The sequence below is a fragment of the Thalassophryne amazonica genome, chromosome 15 (assembly GCF_902500255.1).
Source record: "Thalassophryne amazonica chromosome 15, fThaAma1.1, whole genome shotgun sequence".
NCBI lineage: Eukaryota > Metazoa > Chordata > Actinopteri > Batrachoidiformes > Batrachoididae > Thalassophryne > Thalassophryne amazonica.
The window spans coordinates 65415198-65440147 of NC_047117.1; the positions used below are offsets into that span (position 1 = coordinate 65415198).

General features: G+C 42.7%; 1 protein-coding gene across 1 annotated transcript; it reads left to right on the forward strand.

Annotated features, from left to right (window-relative positions):
- On the forward strand, window positions 1-24823 carry rab3da (RAB3D, member RAS oncogene family, a). The gene is made up of 5 exons (XM_034188109.1): window positions 1-154; window positions 2333-2575; window positions 23440-23558; window positions 24391-24515; window positions 24610-24823. The coding sequence occupies exons 1-5, from the start codon at window positions 35-37 to the stop codon at window positions 24795-24797; spliced, it is 795 nt and encodes a 264-aa protein (XP_034044000.1). The 5' UTR covers window positions 1-34; the 3' UTR covers window positions 24798-24823.
- The last annotated feature ends 127 nt before the right edge of the window (window positions 24824-24950 follow it).

A 24950-nucleotide genomic window follows, 5' to 3' on the forward strand; every position in this document is an offset into this window, starting at 1 on the left:
GTTGCGGCAGCTTGACGTTCCCAGTGAGCTGCACATGCACTCTGGAGAGTCAGCAGCAGAGGAACCGACACTAAGCGCACACGGTTCTGTTGTGAGGGACAAGTGGAAGACCAGGAGCTCAGGGACGACACAGACGGACAGACAGCAAACCAAGGTAACGGTCACACGGTTTTAATGAAGACGGAAGAACCGCTTCAATGTGGAAATTTATTTCAAAGTAGTGGAGCAGCTTGTGAATGTGTAGTACTCACAGCTCTTCAACAAGTACCCTAACTTTGTGAAAGTTTAAATTTCAGGTGAATTTGAAGTCATTAGGTGTCAGCCTGACTTCAGAAAGGACAAAGAGGGTTCAGGTTGTTTTTGTAACCACCAACTCCAGGTGGTTTCACTGATTAACACATCTGTTAAACAGTGAACTCACCTGGTAGACTTTGTGGTTACAGAGAAACCTGCACCCTCTTTGTCCTTTCTGGAGTCAGGTTGACAGCCATGTAATTTTAGGTCATTGTTTAATGTGTGGCTTGTGTTGTTATTGATGACCACCTGGAAGTGGAAATGTTGAGGTTTTAGGAAAGAGGAGAGAAGGAAGGAAAGAAAGGAGGTGAGGGGATCAACCTCCTGATGAGGCAAAGTGATGAGTGTGTGATATATGGATGGATGATAAGTGTTAGAGGGTGTGGGGTGAGTGGTTTCTTTGATTGGTGGAGGAAAAGCTTGTTGCCCCTCCTCACCCACTCACCCACACACAGCATCAGGGAGCCCTGACATTCTGAGTCCATCTGAAAAATGGACAGAGGTAGGGCTGATATGCCATTTTTCATGAAATGTTTCCATTTGCTCGTGTGCAGTTTGACTTGGCCCGTCTCACGAACCAAGCGGAGCCAGGGTGGAGATCGACTCCCTTCAGAAACATTGATGTTGGTAATTTACGAAAAACAAGAGAGTTGGCAAAGTCATCTGGCTAAGATCAGGCTTTTTCTAATCTAGACCTCAAGAATGCTCTACAAGCTCACAAATCATTTTGATACGCTGATAAACATAACTCAGAAAACAGCGGCGCCATATATATATATATATATATATATATATTTTTTTTTTTTTTTTTTTTTGGGTGGGCTGGGGTACATGACTATCTGGTGGTGGGGCAGTAAAATGTGTGGTAAATGTGCACATTTGTTAAGGGAAATTTCAAGTGCTGACTACTAGGTCTGTGCAAATGATCAGATTTTGATGTAATCTCACCTTTTGTCTTCCAGTGTTTACATAAATAATATCAAGATAAACCGTTTTGTTGCAGTCTGTTTTTCAGTGATTCTCACTTCCTGCCATGCGTGATAAATCCAACCTCCAACGCAACCTTGTCAAATTTCCCACTCATGGTATTCGACTTGTGCATATTTTTGCAGACTGATGGGGGGGGGGGGCTGTCTTATCTGTGTGTATTGATAACTGTGACCACAATACTGTCTCAACACATTATCTCAAATATTTGTAATAAAATATTAAAACAGGACACACACAGTCAAGTCCACAGTGAGAAGAGCCTGGCTTGCGGCCTGGACCAACACACTTAAAGCAACCATGCCCCTAATTATTCATAGGTTTGTGGCTTAAAATATCTTGAACTGATGAGTTATATAAGCGGTAACCCAGGTATGCTTGTCTTCAACAGTAAAATTAGCTAAAGAGCCAAAAAAAGGTGTTTTTTTTGTTGTTGTTTTTGTTTTTTGTGCCAGGCTGTTATTTCTGTTATGGATTTTTGGGGGCTGATAGAATGGTAGCGAGTAAAAAAATTATGGTGCCAATGTATCTGCCAATATATAAAATACACATTACTCACATTGCTCAGCACTTGCATGAAATAGACGTCTATTTTAGCCCTGTCTAGTTGTGGCAGAGCCACTTGTCTCTTGCCACTGTAACATGCCCCCTGTGATTGGAAATTAATGGCAGCTCATCGCATTGCCTCTGTCTCTGCCTGCTAATGTGACCAATGGATGATGGGGGTCCCTGCCATGCTTGGCAGCATTGTAAACAATATAGTCGGATCACCCTCTGCTGGACAGACTATCTAATGACACCATTTCCAACAGCCAAAGTGTTTTTCTGCATTATTTATTTGGTAAAAATGAAAGTTTTCATATTCGCAAAAATAACTGCGATACTGATATGTTTGTGAAAGGCTCACATCAGTTGATAATTTTGACTGACTGAAATATCGGTTTGGCTCTATAATAAAAGATATAGTTAATCACAACATTTTTCAAAATGGTATTATATTAACCTTTGTTACTGTATTAACTGAATTTTTCTGTACATGTAATTTTGACAGATGGCTTTAGCCAGAGATCCAGGAACGGGGCAGCAGAACCAGGAGCACAGAGATGCTGCTGACCAAAACTTTGACTACATGTTCAAGCTGCTGATCATCGGCAACAGCAGCGTGGGGAAGACCTCCTTCTTATTCCGCTATGCGGACGATTCCTTCACGTCGGCGTTTGTCAGCACAGTGGGAATCGACTTCAAGGTCAAGACCATCTACAGGAATGACAAGAGGGTCAAACTCCAGATCTGGGTGAGAGGAGAACGCATGCTTCTTGGATTGCAGTCAGAAATCAATTGATGTGGAATATTAGTCATGCATTTTTATGATTTTTAATATAATTGTGTGCAAATTGCTCAGTCACACACAGACCACAGAAGGAAGGCTTTAGGTTCACCTCCCTGCTTTCAGACTGTTTGTGCTCACAGCGTCTGGTTTCTCCTCTGCGGTGGGAAGATAAGGCGTGCACACACTGTGACTCGGGCTGGTTCACAGATCCATGTTTGTTCAGTGCAGAAGGACTGAAGGCTGACGGATGTACGGTTTGACCACATCCAGCAATGGGAGTAGTCTGTGATGCCTGTTTGTGATGCACGGTGCAAAATTTTTTAGAATGCAGCAATTTTACTCCAGATTTTTCACTAATTTCAGAGATGGCAGAAAACTGGGAGAGTTATGTTTGTCACTTTTTTTACACTCAGTCTGGCTTTTCTCAAAGCTAATTTACCTTTCCACACCCTTAGCATTTATCCGAGGGCAAATTTTTGGGGACAGAACACAGCAGTGTGACATATTAAGAGTAAACTAAAACAGACAATAGGACACACTTTCTTGTGGATTTAAATGATTTCACCCTGGAAAAATATTGATTTAAGACATATTTATCAGTTAAACTGTTTCATATGAAAGTGGTACAAATTTAATTTGTTTGTGCTAAATAGATAAATAAGGTTATGTATTTAAAACACACCGAGTTTACTCTGAGCCGACTATGACCTAAATCTAAATTTTGCCATACTATTTTGACATATTAACCCCACATTAAATTAATTAGTTTTATAATAAAAATATGATTCAAATTGATATGAATCTTAATATGAGGTCTGTTAGAAAAGTATCCGACCTTTTTATTTTTTTCAAAAACCATATGGATTTGAATCACGTGTGATTGCATCAGCCAAGCTTGAACCTTCGTGCGCTTGTGTGAGTTTTTTCACGCCTGTCGGTTGCGTCATTCGCCTGTGAGCAGTGGTCCACCCCTCTCGTCGGATTTTTATTGCAAATAAATGTCTGAACGATTTGGAGCTTTGCTGCATCAATTTTTTCCAGAAACTGTGAGAGACCTCCAAGTGGACATCATTCGGAAAATTTAGATGGCTTTGAGGGACGATTTTATGGGGATTACACAGATGGAGTGCTCCAGCCGGTTTAAAGACCGCCCACAGCGTCTGAGAGTGCGCCGCGCTCCGAGCGCTGATCGACAGGCTGACACCCCGCTGAAACAACCAGATAATTTCCAACGTGAAGGCTTTGTTGATCCGGGACGTCGTCTGACTTACACAAAAATGGCAGGAGACGTGGACATCAGCACTTTTTCGGCACATTCCACTGTTACAGGAGTTTTTTTCATGGAAAGAAAAGCGGACGGATGCACCACCGTGCCGCTCATGGCGCGGCACAAAACCACCTCCGTGTTGGTCTCACAGGACGGCTTTGAGATGGCTTTCAGACGGCTGTCGGTGGGTTTTCAGTCGTGTGACTAACCGAGAAATTGTGGATGAGCCTGGACATGCCAGAACATGTCCTGTGAAGCTTCATCACGGCGTTGTTTTGCGCCATGCGGCTCCACCGCGACGCGCGGAATTCCTCTGCACGTCTGTCTCAATGTGCCGAAAAAGTGCTGATGTCCACTTCTTCCGCAATTCCTGTGCTAGTCAGAGGACGTCATGGATAAAACACAGCGTCCAGTTTGGAATTGAACGGCACATTCCACTGTTACAAGAGTTTTTGTCATGGAAAGAGGAGCGGAGGAATTCCGCGCGGTGCCGCATGGCGCAAAGCAACGCCGTGATGAAGCCTCACAGGACATGTTCTGGCATGTTCAGGCTCATCCACAATTTCTCGGTTAGTCACACGACTGAAAACCCACCGACAGCCGTCTGAAAGCCATCTCAAAGCCGTCCTGTGGTCGTTAAACCGGCTGGAGCACTCCTTAATCTGTGTAATCCCCATAGAATCGTCCCTCAAAGCCATCTGAATTTTCCGAATGGTGTCCACCTGGAGGTCTCTCACAGTTTCTGGAAAAAATTGATGCAGCAAAGCTCCAAATCATTCAGACATTTATTCGCAATAAAAATCAGACGAGAGGGGTGGACCACTGCTCACACAAAGCCTGCTCACAGGCGAATGACGCAACCGACAGGCGTGAAAAAACTCACGCATGCGCACGAAGGTTCAAGCTTGGCTGACGCAATCACATGTGATTCAAATCCATATGGTTTTTGAAAAAAAATAAAAGGGTCGGCTACTTTTCTAACAGACCTCGTATGTCATTAAAATGCATAAATCTTAGTCGAGGGCACTTGTAGGTTAGCATTGTTGCCTCAGAGCGGAAAGGTCGCCGGGTTGAATCCGACTTGGTCCTTTCTGTGTGGAGTGTGCTCGGCCCATGTTTGTGTGGTTTCCCTCCGGATGCTCCGGCTTCCTCCCTCTTCCAAAGATATGCAGGTTTAGGTGAAGTGGTGACTCTAAGTTGACTGTACCTGTGAGTGAGAGTGTGAAGGCTGTACCCGCCTCCCACCTAATGATTGCTGGGGTGGGTTTGAAGTCTTTTATTTTAGATTTGTGTGTGTGTGTTTTATTACTTTCTTCACAGCCAAAGCATTTAAGGGGCTGGTTGCCTGATCTGAGCATATTTTTGGCTCTTACATTACAAAGTGGAATAGAGGTAATTATCAAATAATGTACCATTTTTCCTGAAAATGGCATCAATAAGAAAAACTTTAAATAACTTATTCATGATCAAATTGTGTGTAAACTAGAATATGCTTTGCTTTCCTCTGGTTCATGTTGGGTTTTTTTTTTGTTACTGTAATTTCCGAAATATGTTGCTTTTTTTTTCATAGTTTGAGATGCCCTCCGACTTATACACTGGTATGACTTCTATATTGATTTTAACTCTTCATGATGCCTTTTTCAACAGGTGCAACTTACACGGTACTTTTTTATTAATCCTCATTGTCCATGGACCCAACCAAAGTAAGGGTCTTAAAGTTGTAGAATTCTCCCTGCTAGGGAGGCTAAAACTCTCTCACCTTGATCAGACATCTTGGTTGAATGAAATGTTCTGGATCCTGTATCAGGATCCTGCACTTTTCACAAGGGTAACCCAAAATGGGCGTGTGTCATTGGTGGGGATGAGAAATGGGGGCTCCTGATTGGATGAAAAGCGGGGCGATACAAAGCCTGGTATTTTCAATGTCTTTTTTTTTGTGTCACCCTGTTTGAAGATTTGTATCGCCCTGATTTTATTGCCACAGTTTCCAGGGCAGTGGAATTGACAGGACAAGTGTATGATTTATCAGCCCTATTTTTTTCTTTGATCATATATTACAACAAAAATCTGGCCTGTACTCATAAACCAGCCCTCATGAGATAAAAGAAAAAATAGGCTGATAAATCAAACAGTGTCCTATCAATTTTATTGCCCTGGAAACTGTGGCAATAAAATCAGGGCGATACAAATCTTCAAACAGGGTGATACGAAAAAAGACATTGAAAATGCCAGGCATTGTATCGCCCCGCTTTTCATCCAATCAGGATGAAAAGGGGGCGGCTTGGGTGCAGGGCGACTCGGGCTCATTGACATACATCAGGATACAGGGCGTGATACATAAACAGACGTGATAAGGTATATGTATCTCATGAGGGCTGATTTATGAGTATAGGGCAGATTTTTGTTTTAATATATGATACAATTAAAGATGGCACCTTTAGTTTCAGCAACAAAAAAAAATCAACATGACTTTTCTACCCATCACCTAGTAATGCTGTTTTTGAATTTGTGAGATTTTTCTAACTTTTGAGAATCCAGCAAGTCATAACACAGTACAGGAAAAAAATGTCCTATGTGGAGACCAGTATTTAAGTTGTAATTGATCTTTGAGGTTCCATATTTATAATTTCTTCAGACCACTGTGAAGCTGATACTGACTGGCTCTTCCTTTTAATTAAGATCTTGCTTTTTAATAACACTGTATGTAGTGTAGTTACAGTTGTATGCGAAAGTTTGCCACCCCTGATAATTTTCATGATTTTCCTTTATAAATCATTTGTTGTCTGGATCAGAAATTTCAGTTAAATATATCATATAGCAGACGAACACACTGATATTTGAGAAGTCAAATGAAGTTTCTAGTATTTACAGAAAGTGTGCAATTGGGCAGGTGCATAAATTTGGACACCCTTGTTATTTTATTGATTTGAATACATGTAGCACTAATTATTGAAACACAGAATTGGTTTGGTAAGCTTAGTGACCCTTGACCTCCTTACACAGGTGAATCCAGTCATGAGAAAGGGTATTTAAGGTGGCCATTTGCAAATGTTTCCCCTCTTTGCATCTCTTCTAATGAGTGGCAACATGCGTGCCTCTAAACAACTCTCAAATGACCTGAAAACAAAGATTGTTCAACATCATGGTTTAGGGGAAGGATACAAAAAGCTATCTGACATTTCAGCTGTAAGTTTCCATAGTGAGGAAATGGAAGACCACAGGCACAGTACTAGTTAAGGCCCGAAGTGGCAGTCCAAGAAAAATCTCAGAAGCTGAAACAAAGGATGGTGAGAACAGTCATAGTTAATCCACAGACCTGCTAAAGACTTACAACATGATCTTGCTGCAGATAGTGTCTCTGTGCATTGTTCAACTATACAGTGCACTTTGCACAAAGAGATGCTGTATGATGCTGTAATGCAGAGGAAGCCTTTTTTTGCGTACACACCACAAACAGTCGCTTGAGGTATGCTAAAGCACATTTGGACAAGCCAGCTTCATTTTGGAATAAGGTGCTGTGGACTGATGAAACTAAAATTGAGTTGTTTGGACATAACAAGCTATAGGAAGCATTTAGAGGCTGTTATTTCTGCAAAAGGAGGATCTACTAAATATTGATGGATTTTTATTTATTTATTTATTTCTGTTGGGGTACCCAAACTTATGCACCTGCCTAATTTTGTTTAAAGATTATTGCACTTTCTGTAAATACTAGAAACATCGTTTCACTTCTCAATATCACTGTTTGTCTGCTATATGATATATTTAACTGAAATTGCTGATCCAAACAACCAATGATTTATAAAGGAAAATCATGGAAATCATCAGGGGTGCCCAAACCTTTACATACAACTGTATCAGTGGTGGGCACACTTCCGATAATCCGATAACAGGTAATTATCGAAGAGAATGTTTTCGTTATTGGATTATCTTTTTAGATAAATTTAAAAACCATCATCAGACTAATTATCTTCCGATGAATTACCGTCCGATAACTTTTAGACCGATAACGTACTAAACTAAGCTGAACAGTGAAAAACATTTTTAAAACTGTTAAAGCTGTTGAGACCTACCTGTTAAAAGTTTCCTAATAGGCATGTTGTTCTACCCTCTGCAATCAGAAACCACTCTATCATCTGTAAGCAAAGGAGAACTGGTGACCAAAAAAAAAGTATTTTCCTTTAACACCATACTAATATAATCGCAATGTCACCAAGTCATCCAGAGGCATACATGTTTAACTTATGGTTCAAATTTTAACCACTCATTTTAGACAAGTTATTTAAAATTATTGTCATGTCTGAAGTTTATAAAGTGAAAATATCAGATATATGTTTTCGTTTTAAAGTAATGTGCTAATTTTTAAGGTTTTGTGAGCACATGCTGTGCCAGGCAGCAATGCATTATGGGTAGCATAAGGTAATCTCAGACGTTCACGACAGGACAAATGCATTTCAGACACTCTGTTCAGGGTCCACAGATAACAGCATTAAACTCTAGTGCCTAAAACTCTCGTGAATATATTCTCTGGGTTTATAGACGTTAGTGTATTTGCGTTTGTTAAATTCCACGCATCTTAACTGTAGCAGACATGAATTATCTGGAATTTTGTTTGACATTTTTTCAAGGCCGCTACTGCCATCTACTGGCCAGGAGTGTTCATGGCAGTATTAAACGTCTGGGTACATGGCTGCTCTCAAAGTGTTGGTATTGTCCAGGTGCTTTTTGTGTGCATATATGTTAACTTTGTATTCTAAAACTACGGTTAGAAGTAATTCCGACTCCTCATCGGTCCACACGAACGAGGTTGGCGCCATGTTTTTAGTTTTTGTGGAAGTGACAACAAGAGAATAAGGCTCCTGATTGGATAGAATTTTAATCAGTACCGCCACCCAAAGGTTTGGCAGACTAAATACAACACATTTATACGGTTCGATGTGGATGGATTTTTTTTTTTTTTTTTTAAATGACGTAGTGTGGATGAAGTTTTTTCCCCAAACTGAAAGGGTAAGATATTCGGTTTTACAAATACCCGACAACGTGTGTACATGGTCTTATGTCTGTGAAAGGCACTATATAAATAAATTTACTTACTTACTTACTAATATTGAGTGCACGTTTTACAACATCATAAAAGTTTTAAAACATGCAATTGCGATGACACTTCCAGGGCTCCGTAAAAATGCCTGTTTTTACAAATAAAAATGGAATATTTTACAAAAGCACATTTATCTTTAAACCAACAAACGTCACATTAACATGTTGGTTTACATAATGGATTACTGAACCAATCACTGTTTAGCACTTTTACCCAGAATGCTTTGCAGTCTGTGTTTGTTACAAAACCTCAGAATTAGTGCCTTATTCAACATTAAAAGATATGTTATATTTTAACTTTGTACAAATGACAGAATTGACATTAATGGAGTTATTCTATCAGTATTTTCAAAAAACCATAAGTTAGTATGACTTTATTTTTCAAGACCTCCGCCTGACCGGAGTGTTGAAATTGATAGGGAGCTGGCCTTATGGCTGCTCTTGGTGTGCCTCTGTGGTGGGAGCGCTGTTGTAAACAAGAGCTTCCAGCAGGGGCAGAATGTTGAAAGAAAAATGATTATGATTAGTAAAGAGTTGATTTTGTGGGTGCTCTCAGGATTTGTCTGTGCTGCTTCCTGCAGGGGGCAGCATGGTCAAACATTCTTGCTTATTCTTTAGGTCTTTTACCGCTTTTGATGCTTTCAAAAGCGATCGTGTTAAAAATCAATTTCAGTTCTTTAGTAACTGTGAATGTCCCATAGACAACACCGGAATTTATCGGTTATCGATTATCTGTAACTTCCGATACATTTTTGGGTGGTTTATCGGTTTATCTTTATCAAAGATAACTTTTCAGTTATCTTATTATCTGTTATCGAAGTTAATTTTTTGGTTATCTGTGCCCACCACTGAACTGTATGTTATGACTTATCACAGTTAGTAATGCATGTACATGTGCATATTGTGTATTTATTGTGTACCTACAGGTTAACTGACTGGTGTCAAAATTGCCTGCCAGGTTGTGCCAGTGACGAGTGAAAATGTTACTGGGTGGGGGGGAGGGGGGAGTAACCTAAAATCATGATTTCATCCCTGATTTATTTATTTATTTATTTTCTTCTCCATCAGTCAAATCCTTATGTCCTTTCTGACACTCCCTTACTCCACCAACTTTGGTCCAAATTGTATCAAAACTCTTTTTGTTTTACTCCCATATGGACATTTTGGAAATACATGACTCCAACTGGCAGTATTTAGGTCTTGATCTTGTGCAGTCCATGAGCAGTGATGTTTCTGGTGGTGTGAGGTGCATCTTTTCCACATTGATTTCCTCAAAAGCTGCAATGATAAATCCACTGAGAGGCCTGCTGACAGAGATTAGAAATCCCATCAGAATTGTCCAGAAAAAGGTGTTTTTGATTGGTCAACATGGGATGAATTCAACTTGATTTCATTAAATGTGTGTGTCCTTGTTTTGTTTGTGAGGTGGAGCAAGCAGCCAGTGTTTGCTGTTGGTGGGATCAGCACACAGCACTGTGTATTTAAAAAAAAAAATAAAAAAATACAGGAACCTACTGCTTCACTTTAAATATGCAATAAGTCTGCTTTAGGTCATCAGTGGTCCCGGTCTGTGTTGCTGTATCATAGCGCAGACTGGCAGAGCTGCTAACAGCTGTTAAAAACAGCTGGCGCATCCGCTTTCTCTTCATGTCTGTTCTGCACCCCACCCAGACTGTGCAAGACCTGATTATAGTAGTGAGGGGTGGGAAAGTTCTACCTCCCCACAAATACCTTAAAGGCCTACTTTTTAAAAGTTTTTTTTTTTTTTTTTTTTGCAAATAATATTAGTAATAATAATTGTAATGATAACCAATATTCTACTGCTTTGAACATCCATCCATCCATTTTCTTCCACTTTATCCGGAGTCGGGTCGCGAGGGCAGCAGCTCAAGCAAAGCCGCCCAGACCTCCCGATCCACACACACCTCCCCCAGCTCCTCCGGGGGAACCCCAAGGCGTTCCCAAGCCAGCCGTGAGACGTAGTCCCTCCAGCGTGTCCTGGGTCTTCCCTGGGGCCTCCTCCCGATGGGATGTGCCCCGAACACCTCCAGCGAGGCGTCCAGGGGGCATCCGGAAAAGATGCCCGAGCCACCTCAACTGGCTCCTTTTGACGTGGAGGAGCAGCGGCTCGACTCCGAGCTCCTCCCGAGTGACCGAGCTCCTCACCCTATCTCTAAGGGAGCGCCCAGCCACCCTGCGGAGGAAACTCATCTCGGCCACTTGTACTCGTGATCTCGTTCTTTCGGTCATGAGCCAAATCTCATGACCATAGGTGAGGATCGGAACGTAGATCGATCGGTAAATCAAATCAAATCAATTTTATTTATATAGCGCCAAATCACAACAAACAGTCACCCCAAGGTGCTTTATATTGCAAGGCAAAAGCCATACAATAATTACAGAAAAACCCCAACGGTCAAAACGACCCCCCCATGAGCAAGCACTTAGCGACAGTGGGAAGGAAAACTCCCTTTTAACAGGAAGAAACCTCCAGCAGAACCATGCTCAGGGAGGGGCAGTCTTCTGCTGGGACTGGTTGGGGCTGAGGGGAGAGAATCAGGAAAAAGACATGCTGTGGAAGAGAGCAGAGATCAATCACCAATGATTAAAAGCAGAGTGGTGCATACAGAGCAAAAAGAGGTGAATAAAAAGAAACACTGGGTGCATCATGGGAAACCCCCAGCAGTCTAAGTCTATAGCAGCATAACTAAGGGATGGTTCAGGGTCACCTGATCCAGCCCTAACTATAAGCTTTTTAAAAAAGCAAAGTTTTAAGCTTAATCTTAAAAGTAGAGAGGGTGTCTGTCTCCCTAATCCGAATTGGGAGCTGGTTCCACAGGAGAGGAGCCTGAAAGATGAAGGCTCTGCCTCCCATTCTACTCTTACAAACCCTAGGAACTACAAGTAAGCCTGCAGTCTGAGAGCGAAGCGCTCTATTGCGGTGATATGGTACTAAGAGGTCCCTAAGATGAGATGGGACCTGATTATTCAAAACCTTATAAGTAAGAAGAAGAATTTTAAATTCTATTCTGGAATTAACAGGGAGCCAATGAAGAGAAGCCAATATGGGTGAAATATGCTCTCTCCTTCTAGTCCCTGTCAGTACTCTAGCTGCAGCATTTTGAATTAACTGAAGGCTTTTCAGGGAACTTTTAGGACAACCTGATAATAATGAATTACAATAGTCTAGCCTAGTGGAAATAAATGCATGAATTAGTTTTTCAGCATCACTCTGAGACAAGACCTTTCTAATTTTAGAGATATTGTGCAAATGCAAAAAAGCAGTCCTACATATTTGCTTAATATGCGCATTGAAGGTCATATTCTGATCAAAAATGACTCCAAGATTTCTCACAGTATTACTGGAGGTCAGGGTAATGCCATCCAGAGTAAGAGGTCATCCATGTCTTTATGTCTGAAAGACATTCCTGCAGTTTAACTAATTGGTGTGTGTCCTCTGGCTTCATGGATAGATAAAGCTGGGTATCATCTGCGTAACAATGAAAATTTAAGCAGTGCTTTCTAATAATACTGCCTAAGGGAAGCATGTATAAAGTGAATAAAATCAGTTCTAGCACAGAACCTTGTGGAACTCCATAATTAACCTTAGTCTGTGAAGACTCCCCATTTACATGAACAAATTGTAATCTATTAGATATGATTCAAACCACTGCAGCATAGTGCCTTTAATACCTATGGCATGCTCTAATCTCTGTAATAAAATTTTATGGTCAGCAGTATCAAAAGCTGCACTGAGGTCTAACAGGACGAGCACAGAGATGAGTCCACTGTCTGGGGCCATAAGAAGATCATTTGTAATCTTCACTAATGCTGTTTCTGTACTATGATGAATTCTGAAACCTGACTGAAACTCTTCAAATAGACCATTCCTCTGCAGATGATCAGTTAGCTGTTTTACAACTACCCTTTCAAGAATTTTTGAGAGAAAAGGAAGGTTGGAGATTGGCCTATAATTAGCTAAGATAGCTGGGTCAAGTGATGGCTTTTTAAGTAATGGTTTAATTACTGCCATCTTAAAAGCCTGTGGTACATAGGCAACTAATAAAGATAGATTGATCATATTTAAGATCAAAGCATTAATTAACGGTAGGGCTTCCTTGAGCAGCCTGGTAGGAATGGGGTCTAATAGACATGTTGATGGTTTGGAGGAAGTGACTAATGAAAGTAACTCAGACAGAACAATCGGAGAGAAAGAGTCCAACCAAATACCAGCATTACTGAAAGCAGTCGAACATAAAGATATGTCTTTGGGATGGTTATGAATAATTTTTTCTCTAATAGTTAAAATTTTATTTGCAAAGAAAGTCATGAAGTCATTACTAGTTAAAGTTAAAGGAATACTCGGCTCAATAGAGCTCTGACTCTCTCAGCCTGGCTACAGTGCTGAAAAGAAAGCTGGGGTTGTTCTTATTTTCTTCAATTAGTGATGAATAGTAAGATGTCCTAGCTTTACAGAGGGCTTTTTTTATAGAGCAACAGACTCTTTTTCCAGGCTAAATGAAGATCTTCTAAATTAGTGAGTGTCATATCCCGGCCGTTTCCAGGCTTCAGCCCGTATGGCCCTTCTTCATTTAGTTCTGTTCCTTTGGCATCAGCCTCGTTTTGTTAATTACCTTTTTCTTCATGTGGGTTTTTTTTTTTTTCCATGTTCTGATTTTTGCTTTGTCACTTTCTTCCTTTGTTACTTTTCACCTCAGTTATGTTTTAGTCTTGTTTTGTTATTGCCTCTTTCTTCACGTTTATTCAATGTTCTCATATTGCTTTGTCACTTTCTTTCTTTGTTACTTTACAGCTATGTTTTAGTTCCATTCTAGTTTATCCACAGCCTGTTTTTATGTGTCAGCATTTAGTGTTTGTTTGCTTATGTTACTGTTCTCTCTTCTGTTAAGTATTTGGGTATTTCTGGTTTTGGTTTTCAGTTTTGTTTTCTTGTAGTTCTTCTGTCTGTTCTAAGTAGGTTTATTGTATTATTTCCCATGATTCACTTATCACGTTCCTGTATGCTTTTCAGTTTTGTTCAAGTTAGGGTGGTGTTCATTGTACTATCTCTTATTGTCATGTTTGTATCTGATCACCTTTCTCTTGCTCCTGCTTGTCAGTCTCTCATTGTTTCCACAGTCTTTTCCGGATCACTGCACTCTGTTCCGCACCTGCACTTTGTCCTCTCAGTCAGCCACGCCCCTTCATCTGTCATTCTCTTGCCCATTTGTCACCGCCCTTCTGCATCATTGGCCTCTTAGCTGTCACCTGACCACGCCCCCCTTTCCAGGCCTTTCCTCCTCCACGTGCACCTCATGTCCTGATTAACACCTGTCCCTATTTAACCTGCGTCTGTTCACTTCTTCCCCGCTCGTTCGTTGATTCACTCACTCACCAGCCTCTTGTGTCGTTCTTGTTTTGCCTAGCCTTGTTTTTGGACTCTGTTTTGTGTTCTGGATCCTGTTTTTTGCCTCTGCTCTGACATACCTGTTTGCTCGTGTTTTGACCTTGCTTGTTCTTTGGACCACGTCTTTAGCTTAATCCTTGTCAAGTACTTTTGCTCCGTGGACTGCCTTGCTGTTAACGATCCCTAGCCTGAATAAACCACCCTTTAAGTATATTTCCTTTTGTTGAGCCTGCATTTGTGTCCTGCCCTCGTCCAGTCCTGACAGTGAGACGCCATTTCCTCTCCAGCTTACGGGTTATCTGCTTTAAACTGCGAGTTTGTGGGTTATACCACGGAGTCAGGCACTTCTGATTTAAGGCTCTCTTTTTCAGAAGAGCTACAGCATCCAAAGGTGTGCTCAATGAGGATGAAAAGCTATTGATGAGATAATCTATCTCACTCACAGAGTTTAGGTAGCTACTCTGCAAAGTGTTGGTATATGGCATTGAAGAACATAACAAAGAAGGAATCATATCCTTAAACCTAGTTACAGCGCTTTCAAAAAGACTTCTACTGTAATGAAATGTATTCCCCACTGCTGGGTAGTCCATTAAAGTAAATGTAAATGTTATTAAGAAATGATCAGACAAAAAGGGGTTTTCAGGGAATACTGTTAAGTCTTCAATTTCTAAATCAAATCAAATCAGTTTTATTTATATAGCGCCAAATGACAACAACAGTTGCCCCAAATCGAGAGCTTTGCCCCCTACTCAGCTCTCTCTTCACCACGACGGTCCGATACAGCAACCGCAATACTGCAGACGCTGCAACGATCCGTCTGTCGATCTCATGCTCCATCCATCCCTCACTCGTGAACAAGACCCGGAGATACTTAAAATCCTCCACTTGAGGCAAGAACACTCCACCGACCTGTAGAGGGCAAAGCACCTTTTTCCGGTCGAGAACCATGGCCTCGGATTTGGAGGTGCTGATTTTCATCCCGGATGCTTCACATTCGGCTGCAAACCACCCCAGTGCACGCTGAAGGTCCTGATTTGATGGAGCCAACAGAACCACATCATCCGCAAACAGCAGAGACGAGATTCTGTGGTTCCCAAACCAGACCCCCTCTACACCCTGGCTGCGCCTAGAAATTCTGTCCATAAAGATAATGAACAGAACCGGTGACAAAGGGCAGCCCTGGCGGAGGCCAGTGTGCACTGGAAACATGTTTGACTTATTACCGGCAGTGCGAACCAAGCTCCTGCTGCGGTCGTACAGGGACCGGATAGCCCTTAGCAAAGGACCCCAGACCCTGTACTCCCGGAGCACCCCCCACAGGGTGCCCCAAGGGACACGGTCAAACGCCTTCTCCAGATCCACAAAGCACATGTGGACTGGTTGGGCGAATTCCCATGAACCCTCGAGCACCCGATGGAGAGTGTAGAGCTGGTCCAGTGTGCCGCGACAAGGATGAAAACCACACTGCTTCTCCTGAATCCGAGGTTCGACTGCTGGTCGAATTCTCCTCTCCAGTACTCTGGAATAGACCTTATCGGGGAGGCTAAGGAGTGTGATCCCCCTGTAGTTGGAACACACCCTCCGGTCCCCCTTCTTAAACAGAGGGACCACCACCCTGGTCTGCCAGTCCAGAGGCACTGTCCCCAACCGCCACGTGATGTTGCAGAGGCGTGTCAGCCAAGACAGTCCCACAACATCCAGAGATTTAAGGTACTCAGGACAAATTTCATCCACCCCAGGAGCCTTGCCACCGAGGAGCTTTCTAACCACCTCGGTGACTTCGACCTGGGTAATGGATGAGTCTGCCTCTGAGTCCCCAGTCTCTGCTGCCTCTTCGGAAGACATGACGATGGGATTGAGGAGATCCTCGAAGTGTTCCTTCCACCGCCCAACAACATCCCCAGTCAGGGTCAACAGCTCTCCACCCGCACCGTAGACAGTGCGTGTGGAGAGCTGCTTCCGCCTCCTGAGGCGTCAGACGGTTTGCCATGGCCTCCCCGAACTCCTCCTAGACCCAAGTTTTTGCCTCTGCGACCGCACGGGCTGCGGCACGCTACCTTGTGATCACTGTTATGAGCGGCTGCATCGACAACTCGGACTCCCTGTCTCCAACCTCCCCCGGGATCTGGGAGAAGCTTTCCCGGAGGTGGGATTTGAAGACCTCGCTGACAGAGGGTTCCGCCAGTCATTCCCAGCAGTCCGTCGCAATACATTTGGGCCTGCCAGGACTGACTGGCTTCCTCCCCTCCCAGCAGATCCAACTCACCACCAGATGGTGATCGGTCGATAGCTCAGCCCCTCTCTTCACTCGAGTGTCCTAGACACATGTCCGAAGTTCAGATGATACGACTACAAAGTCGATCATCGACCTCCGGCTCAGGGTGTCCTGGTGCCACGTGCACTTATGGACACCTTTGTGCTCGAACATGGTGTTCGTGATGGACAAACTGTGACTAGCACAGAAGTCCAACAACTGAACACCACTCGGGTTCAGATCGGGGAGGCCATTCTTCTCGATCACCCCCCTCCAGGTCTCACTGTCGCTGCCCACGTGGGCGTTAAAATCCCCCAGGAGAAAAATGGAGTCCCCAGTCGGAGCGCTATCTAGTACCCCTCCTAGGGACTCCAAGAAGGTCGTGTACTCTGCACTGCCGCTCGGCCCGTAGGCCAAAACAACAGTGAGAGACCTGTCCCCAACCCGAAGGCGTAGGGACGCAACCCTCTCATTCACTGGAGTGAACTCCAACACATGGTGACTGAGCTGGGGAGCAATAAGCAATGCGACCCCAGCTCTCCGCCTCTTCCCATGGGTAATGCCGGAAAAGTGGAGCGTCCAGCCCCTCTTCAGGAGTTGGGTACCAGAGCCCAAGCTGTGCGTGGAGGTGAGCCAGACTATCTCTAGTCGGTATCTCTCAACCTCGTGCACAAGCTCAGGCTCCTTCCCCCCAGTGAGGTGACATTCCATGTCCCAACAGCCAGGGGCTGTGAGCGCGGACCGGGCCGCCCTCAGCCGCCACCCGGTCCTCTCTGCACCCGACCCCCATGGCCCCTTCTGTAGGTGGTGAACCCACAGGAGGGCGGGCCCACATCACTTTTTCGAGCTGAGCCTGGCTGGGCCCCATGGGCTAAGGCCCGACCGCAGGTGCTCGCACGCGAGCCCCAACCCCAGGCCTGGCTCCAGGGTGGGGCCCCTGCTCCGCCATATCGGGCGACGTCTTGGTCCTTGATTTTTTTTTTTTTTTTTTTACTGGTCATGGGAGCTTCTGAACTGCCCTTAGTCTGACCCGTCACCTAGGACCTGTTTGCCTTGGGAGACCCTACAAGGGGCACAAAGCCCCCGACAATATAGCTCCTAGGATCATCCAGGTACACAAACTCCCCCACCACGATAAGGTGGCAGCTAGAGGGGGAAAATGTATTGGTGTCTTCCATGGCCTAATATGTATACGTGGTGAGAATCCGTCAAGTAGTTTTGACGTAATCCTTCAAAGATTATATAAAGTGACATTTGATCCAGATCATGATTAATAATTAATGTAAATAATATATATATATATATATGTATGTATGTATGTATGTATGTATGTGTCTGTCTGTCTGTTTGAGGGTGCTGGAGAATACATGTCTGCTTGCTTTTGTTCTTCTAGGGCTCTATGTGTAGACCTAATCCAAGTTAGAATGGTATCCTTTATTGACTTGATCCGGATCTGATCCAGATTACAGATTTTGTGATCATTTAAATTTAACATTGAAAACCCCATTTAATGTATATTTGACATTATATCTCAATCAAACATGCTCCAATCACTCTCATATTTGAAAGTGAGGTGCAGACTGGCACTCACTATCACCTGACAAAGTTTGATCCGGATCTGATCCAGATTGTGGATTTGGTGAACATTTTAATTTAATATTGAAAAGCCTATTTGGTGAATATTTTGCATTATATCTCAATCAAAAATCCCTCAGTCACTTTCATTTTTCTGTTATGGATTTACCTACATCACCAAAATTGAATGGAGGTTCCAATTTTATGCCTGTTTGTCTGTCTTCCTGTCATCAGTTGGAAACCAAGTGCCAAAAAACAATGACAGATTGTGCATAGCAGAGATTTTCTATGAAAATGATCTGAAAAAGAATTCAGAAAGCTAAAAAGTTGTAAAAAAAAAAAAAAAAGCCTGACAACACCACAAAAAACCTTGATTCAAAAGTATGAACTAAATACATACTCTTGACATTTGATCACATCTAATTTGTTTAGCTTATAAAAAGTCACTTCCAACAGCAGTTTGACTTTGCAGTTTTTTTCCAAGGTAAAATTTTGTGGAATTGGAAACTAGCGTTGGCGGAGTTTTGCGCTCTATGAGCGCGGGGCTCTAGTTAACACTTTTTACGCAGCCAAGTCTGGTATTGTGAAAGACGTTTGTCAAGTGGCACTTTAAGTGTGAAATATGCATTATTTTCTGGGGTGGGAGGGGTGGGGGTTGTTGCGCCCTCAAAAAATGTAATATGCATTATTTTTGTAAATACGATTTCTAACATACCGTCTTGATTATGCATGTGCATTATTTAACTTTTCCTTGTGGTCTGATCTTTACAAAAATCACTATTTTATAACATCAAATTGCAGAATTGTAGTTCTTGAGAATTGTAATATGTATTGACATAGCACCTGAGTATCGTGATACATATTATAAGTATGTCACCCCAGCCTACAAACTACTCAGCGAGGAGGTGCTTATAGCAAAAATTGCATTAAAACTGAGTGTAGATGTGCTGTAATCTGGTTTAAGCAAGTCACTGTGTCCACAGGGGTTAAATGTACCAAAAAGCAGCTTCAACCAAAGACAGGAGTGAACAAGGCTGTGTGAAAACAGCTGTTTTCTTCTCACCCCATTTCCTAGTTTACCCTCTTCCACCCTCTGTCACCAGTGCGACGCAAACTCATTTCTCACACTGTGGCGTTAATGACAGTTGATGTTTAACATCGTCCCCAGACGGCTGGGTTCATGAAAGATGCATGGTTTCTTTCTTCTTTTTTTTTTTTTTTTTTTGCTGCCGGGCCTGAATGTGCTTACAGCGGCAGGCTGACACTCAGGACAGATCTATTACTGGATGTTAGTGGAAGGCGAAGACTCACCCACGGTGCCGCTGTTAGATGAAAGTAATACATCCTGCACGCTGCATAGCAAAGTGTTCTCTGCTTTGCTTTACAGCGACGATGCACTTACACAAGGAAGCTGACAAATAAAATCTTAATGTCAGCGGCTGGCGAGCAGCGTGAGTGGGTTTCAGGGGGTAATTAATAACTGGGATACATTCTCAGGGCTTTAACCTGATCAAGATTTGGTTCAGATCTGAATGTGTCCACACCAGAACTATTATCAGTTAGTCAGACAACAGTTTTACCACATCCAGACAGTAGCATATGGCGGTGCTTATGCTCACCCCTGAAGGCTGTAATATGCATATTCCAAAAGCCGAGCGTGTATTCTGGTGTACTTACAGGGTGTGGTGACAGGAGCACATGATGGGAGGATCGACTTCTGTTCCAGAACAGTTAATCATTTGCTGCTCAGCTGAGTTAACCATTTACTTTCTGTCAGAGGAGGTTTTCTGTGCAGTATTCTTCCGTCAAGAATCATATTATATTCTTTGGTTAATTGTGATGATTATATATATTTAATTGACCTTATTCCCTGTTGCCCTGTTTACTAATACGGCTTACAGTATTCTTGTTTTGTTTTGACTGGAACAGTTATTTCAGCTTCGCCCTTTTTACTCTGGGTTGCTGCAGCAGATCCGCTGTGGATATCCGTGTTAATTTGGCTCAGATTTTCATGGCGGATGTGTGCAGCAGGTCTTGAACCACGGCCCTTTGGTTTTAGATGCTAGTGCACTGACCAAATGGCCAACTAAGTGTAAAATTGTTTTATTTTAAAGAGGGCATAAACACCTTTTCAGTAAGCTAATGAAGGTCACTAGTAAATCTTCAACTATTAATCACTTATTAGTCATCTCATACATTAATCAGTTGTTTTAATAATTGATGAATTGCTTTGAGGTTTTTTTTTTTCCATCAAAAAACCAAATTCTCTGATTTCAGATTCAATTCTTTCTGGTTTATTTTGCTAGTTTTTTTTTTAACTCCTATTGGGCATTAAACTGAATATCTCTGGGCTGTGGACAAAATAAAACATTTGAAGGCATCATCTTGGGCTCTGGAAAAAAATTGATATTTTTTGCCATATCCTGACATTTTATGGACATGGCAACTAACTGATTAATTGATGAAAATAATCAGTTATGAAACTGACAAATCAAAAAGAAACGAGCAATCAGAGATTTCTGACATCCACCAATCCGGATCCAGATCACCTCTAAAATGTGTATCTGAGGTACAAATTTGGTGAGAATCTGTAAAGTAGTTTTGAAGAAATCCTTCAAAGCATGCATATATATACACTCAACAAAAATATAAATGCAACACTTTTGGTTTTGCTCCCATTTTGTATGAGATGAACTCAAAGATCTAAAACTTTTTCCACATACACAATATCACCATTTCCCTCAAATATTGTTCACAAACCAGTCTAAATCTGTGATAGTGAGCACTTCTCCTTTGCTGAGATAATCCATCCCACCTCACAGGTGTGCCATATCAAGATGCTGATTAGACACCATGATTAGTGCACAGGTGTGCCTTAGACTGTCCACAATAAAAGGCCACTCTGAAAGGTGCAGTTTTCTTTTATTGGGGGGGGGATACCAGTCAGTATCTGGTGTGACCACCATTTGCCTCATGCAGTGCAACACATCTCCTTCGCATAGAGTTGATCAGGTTGTCAATTGTGGCCTGTGGAATGTTGGTCCACTCCTCTTCAATGGCTGTGCGAAGTTGCTGGATATTGGCAGGAACTGGTACACGCTGTCGTATACGCCGGTCCAGAGCATCCCAAACATGCTCAATGGGTGACATGTCCCGTGAGTATGCCGGCCATGCAAGAACTGGGACATTTTCAGCTTCCAAGAATTGTGTACAGATCCTTGCAACATGGGGCCGTGCATTATCCTGCTGCAACATGAGGTGATGTTCTTGGATGTATGGCACAACAATGGGCCTCAGGATCTCGTCACAGTATCTGTGCATTCAAAATGCCATCAATAAAATGCACCTGTGTTCTTCATCCATAACAGACGCCTGACCATACATAACCCCACCGCCACCATGGGCCACTCGATCCACAACATTGACATCAGAAAACCGCTCACCCACACGACGCCACACACGCTGTCTGCCATCTGCCCTGGACAGTGTGAACCGGGATTCATCCGTGAAGAGAACACCTCTCCAACGTGCCAAACGCCAGCAAATGTGAGCATTTGCCCACTCAGGTCGGTTACGACAACGAACTGGAGTCAGGTCGAGACCCCGATGAGGACGACGAGCATGCAGATGAGCTTCCCTGAGACGGTTTCTGACAGTTTGTGCAGAAATTCTTTGGTTATGCAAACCGATTGTTTCAGCAGCTGTCCGAGTGGCTGGTCTCAGACGATCTTGGAGGTGAACATGCTGGAGGTCCTGGGCTGGTGTGGTTACACGTGGTCTGCGGTTGTGAGGCTGGTTGGATGTACTGCCAAATTCTCTGAAACGCCTTTGGAGACGGCTTATGGTAGAGAAATGAACATTCAATACACGAGCAACAGCTCTGGTTGACATTCTTGCTGTCAGCATGCCAATTGCACGCTCCCTCAAATCTTGCGACATCTGTGGCATTGTGCTGTGTGATAAAACTGCACCTTTCAGAGTGGCCTTTTATTGTGGGCAGTCTAAGGCACACCTGTGCACTAATCATGGTGTCTAATCAGCATCTTGGTATGGCACACCTGTGAGGTGGGATGGATTATCTCAGCAAAGGAGAAGTGCTCACTATCACAGATTTAGACTGGTTTGTGAACAATGTTTGAGGGAAATGGTGATATTGTGTATGTGGAAAAAGTTCTAGATCTTTGAGTTCATCTCATACAAAATGGGAGCAAAACCAAAAGTATTGCATTTATATTTTGGTGTGTGTGTGTGTGTGTGTGTGTGTGTGTGTGTGTGTGTGTGTGTGTGTGTGTGTGTGTATGTATGTGTATATATGTATATATATGTGTGTGTGTGTGAGAGAGAGAAGTCTGGATCCAGATCACCTCCAAAATTCAGTGTAGTCTTCCTTGTCCTAATATCTATCTGTGGTGCAAATTTGGTGAGAATCCGTGAAGTAGTTTGATGTAATCCTTCAAAGCGTATATAAAGTGAAGTCTTGATCCAGAATCCAGATTCGGATATAGATCACCTCCAGAATTTAATGGAGTCTTCCATGGCCTAATATGTATCTGTGTTGAAACTTTCATCAAAATCCATAAAGTAGTTTTGACGTAATCTTGCTAACAGTAATCCTTCAAAGTATATAAAGTGAAACTTATCCAGAATCTGGATCCAGATCAACTCCAAAATTTAATGGGCTCTTCCTTGGTCTAATATCTCTGTTTTGAAAAATTAGTCAAAATCCATGTAGTAATTTTGATATAATTCTGCTAAAAGACAGACAAATAAACGCAGGTGATTTTATTACATCCTTGGCAGATGTAACAAGAAACCCAATTTTCATCTTTGTGGGATAAAAAGCTGGACCAGTATGTAGATCTAGATTCAGTTCCTGGTCACGGTGCCTTCTGAGGTCTAGAGGTTAATGTGGTGAGCTGACCTTTACTCCCAAAAGCTAATGCTAACGGCAGCTCACATTTTCTTACATCCTGTCAGTAAGTCAAACCCGCCCTTTCTGTGACATACGTTACAGACTTATACAAACAAATGTTCCCAGACTAATTGTTGTTTACTGGATGACATTTATTCATGTGTAGTGATAGAATTGTAAGGCTTTTACAGTAATATGTTTAAGATAAAAGCCCATCCATATTTAGCATTAATTTGCACGTCTTCTTTAATCCAATAAGTTTCATTCATGCCAAAAAGTTCCAGAATCACAGAGGTGGTGTTCTCCATGTTTCCAGGACACAGCGGGACAGGAGCGCTACCGGACCATCACCACCGCTTACTACAGGGGGGCCATGGGCTTTCTGCTCATGTATGACATCACCAGCCAGGACTCATTCTCCGCTGTGCAGGACTGGTAGGTAGACTTCTACTTATTACATCATCACTACACTGTGTGCATCATGGCGTTTGTATTCTACTTTTGGTGAAAGAGACGAGTGTTTTTCCACACATTTATAATTTGCACATTCTGTATGTTAGTTTTACAGTAAATTTCTTTCTCTTTTAAAAATTTGGGCATATATATACAGCTTCATAATGGGGTGGCACAGAGAAGGATATTTTTTTATAAGAATGTGAAACGTCAGCGACAGTTTGCGAGAAGGCACATGGGAGACACAAGCCTAGATTTGATCTGTTTCCTGGAACAAAATTCCATCTTCTTGCTACTCCACCATAAAAGACTGGTGGTGCAAAAGACAGAAGGTTATCCCTCCAGTTGTGTTGTCTGTGTTCCTCACAAGAATCCTTCTTCCAGAATCGTGTTTCTTGCGTAAGTCTACTCTAGACAGATTTACCATACAGTTCGTATAACGTTAATTATTCATTGACTTGAAAATGTTCATGTGTCCATCTGACTTGTCTAGAGAAAACTGGCTGTAAAAGTGATGATTTGTTATTTTGTTTAATTACTTTTGGGCTGTGAAAATGGAGGCATTGTCAAAGTAGTATTCCTCTTACACACCTTGAATCAAATATGAAAGTACAAAAAATGGTCGCAACCCCAACTGTACATGTGCAAATTATTTTGATGAAACTACCACATAATGTTGACAAATACAAGAATAGGATTTTCTCTCTGATTGCTTGATTTGTGGATTTTCCCAGTAATGAATGCATGTGAGACCTCAGGTGTTAGGACGCGACTGGACGTCACCGCTTGTCACGGGATTGTTGTTGGTTTCCAGGGCGACGCAGATCAAGACTTACTCCTGGGACAACGCACAAGTGGTGCTTATTGGAAACAAGCTGGACTTGGAAGAGGACAGGCAGGTCTCCACCGAGGACGGCCAGAAGCTGGCTACAGAGCTCGGTGAGAAACCACACGCCGCAGAGCTCACACGCCAGCTCGCCTTCCTTTTATTCATCCTGTCTTTCTTTATACACACCCCGCACCGAACCTGCAGGGTTCGAATTCTTCGAGGCCAGTGCCAAAGACAACATTAACGTAAAGCAGGTCTTCGACAAGCTGGTGGACATCATCTGCGAGAAGATGAGCGAGACCGTCAACGGCAACGTCGGCCCCTCAGCCACTCACAAGGGAGTCAACCTGAAGGACACGCCTCCCAGCAACAAGGGTGCCTGCACGTGCTGATGGCTGACAGTGGGAATTCACAGCATCAGGGCTTTTCATAGTACGAGTTGCCAAAAATCTGCTGCTGTAAATGTCCTCCACCATATGTTACTGCAATATTGCCACAGCTTGGCCGCTCGGCTCGCTTGTTTATTTTTGTTTTTCTCAGCTGAG

Bases quoted from the DNA above. Each gene is read 5' to 3' on its own strand.
- rab3da (XM_034188109.1), top strand. From the start codon at position 35: ATGCACTCTGGAGAGTCAGCAGCAGAGGAACCGACACTAAGCGCACAC. The intron at 23,559-24,390 runs GTAGGTAGACTT...GTTGGTTTCCAG, and splicing joins TTCTCCGCTGTGCAGGACTG to GGCGACGCAGATCAAGACTT. The intron at 24,516-24,609 runs GTGAGAAACCAC...CCGAACCTGCAG, and splicing joins GAAGCTGGCTACAGAGCTCG to GGTTCGAATTCTTCGAGGCC.